Source organism: Gymnoscopelus microlampas, assembly GCF_963454915.1.
Source record: "Gymnoscopelus microlampas genome assembly, chromosome: 21".
Lineage (NCBI taxonomy): Eukaryota > Metazoa > Chordata > Actinopteri > Myctophiformes > Myctophidae > Gymnoscopelus > Gymnoscopelus microlampas.
The window spans coordinates 40038182-40047856 of NC_139958.1; the positions used below are offsets into that span (position 1 = coordinate 40038182).

Consider the following 9675-nt stretch of genomic DNA (forward strand, 5'->3'; position numbering starts at 1 on the left):
ATACAACGGAGTGTAAATTCAGCATTACTTTGATTCACATTTAGAATCGTGGCTAATGCCAAATTAAGCGTAAACGAACTTAAATATTAAATATCACTTGTATTTTTTCTTTATGATAACAATAATGAGTGGATTAACTGTCTTGGTATCCATTCGTATGATCACACAAGTGTATGTGCTGTAGATTAAAAAAAAGCATCATCATACTCGTTCCTTCCCGTTTTTCCGCGCTTGCGCACACGCAGCCATGTGCGCACATATTCATACCGCCATCCCATAATAAGCATGATAATGTCGTTGTGCAAAATCAATACCAGTAGACACCAATTCATTGGTAGACTACAGGTGCATTCCAAAACATTAGAATATTGTGGAAACGTTTCTTCTCAAATTTTTTCGTAATGTAATTCAAATATCAAATTATAAATCTGTATAATAAATCTGTTTAGAATTGGTCTCATGTAAAATTGAAATATTTTGACATACTGGATAAGCTGTATGCCGCAATCACCAAGGTAAAAGGTTGAAGTATTTCACTTTGTCTGTGACGAATGTATAATATATGAAAGTTTCACTTTTTGAATTACATTACGGGAAAAAAGAACTTTCCCACGATATTCACAATTATTTTTTGGAACATACCAGCATTAATGAATTAGGTTTCTAGTGGGAAAGTGCATGTTGACAATAGTCGTATACAGTACAGTCAATCAAACGTATTGATCACATCAAACCGAGTGGAAATGTCCCTCCCACGCTCCCAATCTTACCGCCGCTTAGCACGTCTCAAACCCGGCGGCTACGTCAATCCTCGTGGTCCTCGCTGTCCCCGCCGCCGCTGCCCAGGGCCACGTCTGTCCTCTTGTCCTTGTGGCAGGAGGCGAAGATGCGCCGCATCTCCTCCTCGTAGCGCAGGAAGTTCTCCCCGAAGCGGGCCCAGGCCTTGAGCGGCACTGTGATGGTGTTGCGGTACGGCTGCCGCACCTCGCTGATCTTTAGGAAGACGCCGTAGCGGTTGGACCCCACGTCGAAGTAGAAGCGCTTGTTGTCCACGCGGAAGGATGCTGCGTCCGGCAGCTCCGGGTGCTGGTCGTCCTCTCCCTTTATGCCGACGACGCCGCGCTGGTCGTCATCATCGTCGCCGTAGTCGTCGATGAGCTGCGACAGCGCGTCGCGGAACTCGATGAGGCCCTGCGCCGGGAGCACGATGGTCTGCTCGATGCCCTGCTGGCCGTAGTAGCCGATCGTCCCGTGGGCCTTGCTCACCGTCTGCCGGATCCGCAGGAAGCGGCCCCGCTGGTTCTCCTTGAGGTCCAGGTAGTACTTGCGATTGTCCCGCTCGATCAGCTCGCTCTTCAGCACGCGGTGAGGAGTGGCGCCGTGCTGCGGCTGCTCCTCGGATGCCACCGAGCCGGTGGGCGATGCGGAGGATGCGGCGCGCCGCTCGGCCTGCCGGCGCCGGCGGGGATCGTCATTGTCGTCGTGCGTGGGTAGGGGTCCCCGGACCCCCGCCTGTTGGCCGTTGCTCTGCGCCGCGTCCGGCCGGTGGGTAGAACTGTCACGATCATGACATTTTAGTTGACAGTTGTCACACAAATAATTGTGATTAATGATTTGATTGGGTTCTTGGCACTGAACATTGCAACATCTAAATAGGCTTTGTAAGCAAAACAAATGGCACAGGGCAGACATGACAAATAACTTACGGAGAATATACAAAGAAATCACTGACAATGACAAAACAGGCCATATATAATAGGCCTATTCAATCGTTTTTTATACTTTAGCTATTAGCTAAAATAGTTCATCTGCAAAGCGACAACAACGCATCACATTGCGATACGCTGTGATCTGTGATTTGTCAACCGATGAATTTATGCAGAGGGATGAAAACCATTCCGACAATTAGCCATGCAGAAATAAAATAAAATAAACAATTATCTCAAATAATCACGATCGAGGCGATTCTATAGCTAATCATTTAGGGCCTTACCGGTGTGTGGTCGTTGCGTTGCCTCCCCCGCGCAGTCCGATGCGGGCATAGTAATCGATGAAGTCACCTAGCGCGTAGCGCAGGTCGGGCGCCGTGCTCATCGACAGCGTCAGCTTGCTCTTGCGGACGTTGTCGTGCCGGCCGCGGCCGATCCACACCTCGGCGATCTTCAGGAAGCGCCCGCGGGCGCTCTGCTTCACGTCCAGGTAGAAGCGCTTCTTCTGGACGTCGACGCGCTTGGACGCCAGCTCCTGGATGTCTACGGCGCCACCACTGGCTAGGCCTGGAACAGTCAGGAAATGTAACTTGACGGTTAATTGTCACACAAATAATTTCGATCAACGATTTAAAAATGTGTAAATTTTTTTGCATTTTAACATTCGAAAAACATTTCTGTTTGGATTTTAGGCTTCTTAAACAAAAATGACACAGGACAAAAAGCCTATGACACATACATTATTTGATTTATATTCAATAACATCATACTTTCAAAATTGTTTAAAAATTGTGGAAATAGCCACACAAATACACACAAATAATTGCAATGAACGATTTAATAGTGCTCTTGGCATCGAACACAAGAAAATCACATTTATGTGTGGCTAGGGCCTCATTAATAAAAATTGGGAAAATAGCAGATCCACAAGCTCACGACTGAGCTTGCAGATCTGCTATATTTCCACCAATTCTTTCGAACATGTTTGCACCTTTTTCAACATGGGGGCGCGGGGGGGGGGGGGGTCAAACATGTGATCATGCTAAAAAATGTTTTATATATATATATATATTTTTTTTTATTTTTTTTAAAATATATATATATATATATATATATACATATATATATATATATATATATATATATATATATATATATATATATATATACATATATATATATATATATATATATATACATATATATATACATATACATATACATATATATATATATATATATATATATATATATATATATATATATATATATATTTATATAAAATAAAATAAATCTTTGTATCTTCAATAATTGCGACCCGTTATGTAAGAATTGTGACCATATAGGGCCTTACCACCACCACCACCACCACCGGCACCCTGCTGCAGCTGTGATGTGGCCGCTGTCTGGACGTAATGCTGGGGATACACCGGGGCTTGTTGGAGCATCCTCCCCGGTCTGCCTCCTCCAACACCACCGCCTCCTCCGCCTCCTCCTCCTCCTCCACCTCCTCCTCCTCGCTCCATCCCTCTGGAACACGCATCAGCCATCATGATGTCGAGAATAATTCCACCGCCGAAGCTGATCCCCGCATGTCTTTTTCTATTTCCACGCAAAGAGACGACGACGACGACGGTGATGATGATGATGATGATGATGATGCGTGGAAGAGAAACAAGAAATGTAACCCGCTGATGATATAGTGGTAGCGGCCGGAGCGAGTGTGTTCTACGAGCCGCCTACCTCGAATGACCCGAAATCGGCGCGTTCCAAACCGAAAGTGGGGGTGCGTGTGTGTGTGTGTGTGTGTGTGTGTGTGTGTGTGTGTGTGTGTGTGTGTGTGTGTGTGTGCGTGCGTGCGTGTGTGTGTGTGTGTGTGTGTGTGTGTGTGTTGGGGGGGGGGGGGGGGGGGGGTAGCAGCAGCCGTGTCCTAATAGGTGATTAAAAGGTCAGACGCGACGTTTTTACGGACGTCTTTTTGCATCTGCAAAAATGAAAAAACCTCAATGTCCTGCAGCTGCCGTCTTTTTTCTTTCCGTTTTCACGTCGCGTTTCTCGTCCTCCATTCCTGCTGTGTGTGTGTGTGTGTGTGTGTGTGTGTGTAAAGAGAGAGAGAGAGAGAGAGAGAGAGAGAGAGAGAGAGAGAGAGAGAGAGAGAGAGAGAGAGAGAGAGAGTCGTCCAATCCAGGCAAGGGCGCCTGCTTCAGATAACTAGGGTGAACCCGTTGAACCCATCCTCTCCATCCATCCTCCCCCTCCCAGCTGGAGAGAGAGAGCTCCCGTTTAAAGAGCCAACATGCTGCACACAGCACTGATTCTGAACCCGTTTGCATTTCAAGGACCCTCAGTTTTGATATGCGATACATAGGCCTACACCATGGACCCCCCATTTAGGGTTGCATCACATAGGCTACATTATAAAATCCTCTGTGCTTATTTAACTCTGAGAGTGCAGGCTACAAATGGAACCAAATGTTCCATTTTATATACAATATGAAATCCTCAGTGCTTATTTAACTCTGCATACAAATAGAACCAAATGTGTCCATTTGGTTCGATTTGTACTCTCTCTGAGTGACAGACCCTTAAGGGTCCATTTGAACTCCCGGCGCCCTGTACCCCACGTTGACAGTGAGTTGACAGAAATGGTTCCATCTTATAAGCATTAGTGAGAACCAGTTATAGGAAGGTAAAGGCCAGTCTACACCAATGCAACTAGTCGCAACCAGTTGCAAGAAATTGAAGTGGTCTGGACTTACCAGTTGCAAACCGGTGCCAATAGTTGCAAGGAGTTGCAGTTGCAGGTAGTTGCATTGGGAATCATCGGGGTGTGGACTGGCCTTAAGGCCGGTGCCAAGTAGTTGCAAGGAGTTGCAGTTGCAAGTAGTTGCGTTGGGAATCATTGGTGTGGACTGACCTTAAGGTTGAAAATGGGTGAAGTGTTCCTTTAAGTCTATAGCAGGCGACTAGTATCTGCCCTTTGAAAATGAAGCCAGTGCGGAAGAAATGGCTGCAGTTATCATTAATGGTGTCAACATTTCATTCCATTAAAGTCAATGGGTATTTGACGGAACTTTACACTTGCTTTTATTACCTTAGTAAATATTTTCATAAATACTGTTTTCAGTCGCTAGTTGTTAAAGTCTTCTTTCAATTACCAAGATATGCGTTTTTGAAAATTATGCTCCCATTCATTTTAAATTGATTACAAAGAAGGGTATGCTTTTACTGGTTCTACTGAGTGAAGCTATAGGACACTGAACCAGAACAGGAAACTAGGATGCCACATACTGCAGTGGTTCTCAATTGGGGGTCTGGGGACCCCCAGGGGTCCTTCAGAGAGGTTCCAGGGGGTCCCCAGCTAAATGAGTTAATATAGCATCAAAATCAGTTTAACCTCTTTAACTCTATTTCATAATGGGCTAGCATTGGGAGCTTGCCTTGTAGACCTGCTAAATCTTGAAAAATGTAAAAATAATAATAATAATAATACATTTGTGTTATTTATAGTGATTGTTCTCAAAGGAAAACAAATCGACACCGCCCAAAAAATATAAATTATAAAAGGCAGCAGATTTTGAGGCAAATTCAATTAACTCAATTCCAAATTTGGCAATTCATATGTACAATTTTGGTCCATACCTGCATTCCACTGATGCCGTTAAAGCTGCACTATAGTAACTTTCCTCTTCTACCCTGGATTTGAACCTGGTTTCCTGCGCAAGTGATGACATTTTTACCATTGAGCTAATAGAACCGGCCTGCTTGCTCAGGGGATACATTTAATCTTGACCATCAAGTCAAAATCGTGTCTGATCCTGTGTCTAGGTGACATATGACCTTTGACACAATCTAAATGTCTCAATAGAAGAGCTGGGAGACTAAATACAACCATCACAATTGTATAAGATATATTGTATTAACCTACTCTATATACAGATTTGACAAAATTATATTTTATTAATTTTATAAAAAGTTACATAGTGCGGCTTTAACTATATGTACTCACGTGGTTTGATATCAAATGCTTATAATTGTGAAAAAAGTTAATTTAAAAGTTGATCCTACATCAAAGTATTTGATGTATCATTTTTAAGATTTATTTCTTGGCTTTTATGCCTTTATTGATAGGACAGGGCCGGAAATGGGGAGAGAGATGGGGAGTGACATGTAGCAAAGCCCGTTGGGATCGGGGGTCGAACCCCCGATACGCTGTCCGGAATACCAGCCTATGTGCCCAGACGGTTACGCCAACCGTCTGGGCCAAATTAAGTTATTTTATGTAAGTAATCTTGTCATTGTAATCTCAGATTACACCAGAGTGGCATGCAGCTATATAAAAATAATAATAATAAAACAAATAAAAGTCAGCATTTGTGTCGACCAAATTCATGCCGTTTTAATATAATCAAGCACTGTGCGTTTCAAGTTTCGGCCCCAGGTATCTGGGATTACAGTTATGCACAGTGCCTATATATGCTCCAAATTTGAACTAAATGCAGGAAAAGAGAAAACCACCCCCGCACAAAAAGACAAGCAAAAATAGTGTTCTTATGATCATTCCAATGGAAGACACATAATCATTTCATTGTCTTGAGTCAAAACTCACAGATCAAAGGGTAAAAGAAAAGTCAAAGGTCTAAATCAAGGGCAAAAACACATAATCGGCCATACAGTATCTCAGGTGGAAATGGAATATCTTGACAACTGCATAGTGTTGGGGGAGGAATGCATTGTACTGTTATGTCCAGTGTTCCTCGTTCATGTGTTCACAAGATAAATTGAGAGGGAATGGGCGGATTTGCATTAATTTGGGGGTCCTTAACATGAAATATGTTGAGAACCACTGATCTACAACATCCCCACATGAGACCTTCCACATCCACTCTGACACTGATCCACTGATAGACACAAGTTATTACATCCACTGACACTAGTACTGATCCATAGACACATATCCTATTATTATCGTTCATTATTATTGTTTAACAATGGTAAAGAAATTCCAAAATATGTGAACATCGATTAACTTTAAATCTTAGATATTTTCAAATTAGGCTTTAACTATTCAATTGTTTAGGTAGCCTAATAGACTTTATAGTAGCCTAGGTATTTAATCAAAAATGTGGAATGCCCTACCAAAAGGAGTAAAGGAGTGTAAACCCCTACTCACTTTCAAAACTGCCCTAAATACACCTTCAGGAGGCTGCAATTCGAAAATGGCCCCTGTCCAAGTCTTAACCTACCCCCCTACCCCCCCCCCCCCCTTTTCTTCTCTTGTACATATTTTCCCCTTTTTTCATACCACTAACCTGTAAACTGATTGTATGACGTTCTGTATAGTAGTGTGTATATCTGTCTGTCTCTTATATGTCATCATGATTTGTGTGCATGGGGATCTCATCTTAAACAAGCTCGGTGCTTAATGAGTCTTCCAGTTTAGTAGACCTTGTATTGTGAATTTGTACTTCCATGTACTGTTGTTCTCATGTCTTACTAAATAAAGTGCATCAATCAATCAAAGGTATTGATATAGATCCTGGATGCTCCATTTTATGTAGTAATGGCTCCATCTAGTGGATACTGGAGGCTTTCAACAGCTCGTGCGTAAAGCTGCTTTCTTGTTTCTGCTCAGCACTCTGATCCGGTTTAGAGCCCGCCTACTGTATCCGGTAACTAGCAGAATCAAATAAGTGGACATACCGTTTCCGTATCCGCTCTAGACCAAGGCCGGATCATCAACTTGCAAAGCGAAATGATACATGCCTACTTCCCGTGTTAGTTAGGTCGTTTTAGTTTCGATTGCGACCGACTGCTGGTATCATTGTTAAAACGTCTGACTTCTTTCATGAGGGTTTTTATCGGAGTGCCAAGTTTGTGTTTTCCAGAAAACTCCCGGTGTTTCCGGGCCTCAGTTGAAGGTAAAAGATGATATTATCGTTTATTTCAGATCATGTAGTGTAGCCTACGGTCACCGTGACTGTACATAGCCGCAAGCAACTCTTATATCCTATTTTTAATATCTGGAATATATTGCAATACCAACCCTTGACAGCCCATACATCCAAACGGAAAAGTCCTATCTGATTGTAGCCTATTAGTCACCAACATTGCAGATGTACGGAAAGCTTGAATTACCCTGTCTTTCTCTCTGCAAAGTTTTTGTTTCATAAAAATACACCATAGACATGTTATGAGCTACTTTCTGTCAATACATTCCGTGCAGGTGATTATTTTTGGAAGTGTTGAAGTTTGGAAGCGCTCGTTGGAAATCACTCAACGGTCCTGCGTACCTGTTTGCTTCTTATATGTCACATATGGGCAGCAGGACGTGGCTTCAACATCGATAAAATACATCTACGAGAGTCTTGATCTTGGCCTAATAGTCAGTCATTACTTTTTGTTCCAGTTGACATATTTGTGAGTTAGCCCTCAGTGTTTATTGTCACATAAATACAATCCTCACCAGGGCCATTTTCTGTATGAATGGTTATGTACACAAGCAAGAGGCTTCTCATTAGTCAAACATTAACATTTTAATTGAGACGATTATCATACAGAGGCTATCATGTACTAACCTACACTTAATCTAAACTGTATATTTTTTACATACAACTTTAGACCAGATAAGTAAGCCTTGCTGAGGCTCACTGTGGCCCATAGGGCAGGAGCCTATCTCCTGTTTCCAGTACAACACCTCCTGGACATGAGGCTATATGTAGCAGGGACTTACCCCAATCCAACCCTTTAGTCCAGATGGCATTGGTTAAATGGAATTGTTTATCATCACAGATGACTAACAGTACAGACTTACACACCTAAGCCTAACCAAATACTAAAAGAAATATGATATTATCAATATATGGTGAGAGAGGCTGGGCTAGCTCTGGCCCATACCTGGGCTATGGAATCCTACTGTTATGATATGGTATATGGTTTCATTCAAGCCAGATTCCACAACCTATCAGATGAACATGTACTGTATTGCCATTTTTATTAAAAGGAAAACATTAAGGCATTCACAATGTCAGCTAAATATGTTCTTGATTCTAACATGTTGTTTTGGTATGAGCAAACACTGACACATTAAGTCAACAGTAGGCCTACACACTAGTCTTGTTTACACTCACTGCTTTGGACTGAATGTATTTGGAAGGTTGACAAGCTGATATGGACATTACATTGGTGTGAAAGCAAGTTGCAAGGTTCCTTTGCCCATATGGACTTACAGGACACTTTTACATTTCATTTGACATAGACAATGAACCGACATGACAATTTATCTTTCACCTTTATTTATTCAGGAAGGTGAATTGAGAGCCAGCTCTCTCTCCCTGATTACAGTAAACATAGCATGCAATTTAAACACAAATAAATTACAGGATAATATAGACATTTCAGAATGTACAAGTACAGCCAGATCTCAGAGTATTCCTCACAAGTATTTTAAAGCGATCAAGTGAAATCAAGTTCTCCAGTTTTAAAAATGATTGAAGACAGTTCCACATGTGAGGGGCATAGTAACGAAAGGCCGTCTTACCCAATTCAGAACTAACAGTGGGAATTTCTAAAACAATGTAGGCCTAATCTTGAGAACGGGTGTGGTGATGGCCAACTTTAGGTTCTATAGGCTGTTCAGATAATTAGGCAATTTCTTAGGCTTTGTAGATAAAAACAGTGCAGTGCTGTTCTCGTCTCATAGCCAATGATGGCCAACCGACCTTTTCATAAAACCATACAGTGATGGGTAAGAAACCCATCTCCAGTTATAAACCGGAGGGCTGAGTGGTAGACTGCATCAAGTACATGTATCTCAAGTGAGGAGGGAGCAGAATGCATGTAAATAATATTGACACAATCTAGAACTGATAAGATTGTGGCTTGAATCAACTGTTTTCTACTGTTGGAATCGAAGCAAGCTTTGTTTCTATAGAGAAATGCTCATTTTGGTTGTAGTTTTGTGATG

The 9675-nt window shown here is 42.2% G+C and overlaps 2 protein-coding genes across 2 annotated transcripts in view; one reads left to right on the plus strand and one right to left on the minus strand.

The window, feature by feature from the left end:
* Positions 1–804: 804 nt before the first annotated feature.
* Positions 805–3262, minus strand: purg (purine-rich element binding protein G; the record flags this gene model as incomplete). The annotated part of the gene is made up of 3 exons (XM_084047284.1): positions 805–1555; positions 1994–2276; positions 3064–3262. 3 exons carry the CDS (start codon positions 3260–3262, stop codon positions 805–807), a joined length of 1233 nt encoding a protein of 410 aa, XP_083903410.1.
* Positions 3263–7501: 4239 nt separating this feature from the next.
* Positions 7502–9675, plus strand: part of LOC311037990 (nucleotide-binding oligomerization domain-containing protein 1-like) — a gene marked incomplete at its 3' end in the record, with an annotated part of 13562 nt that continues 11388 nt past the window's right edge. The window contains exon 1 of the mRNA XM_084047285.1: positions 7502–7630. The remainder of the gene's footprint in view (positions 7631–9675) is intronic.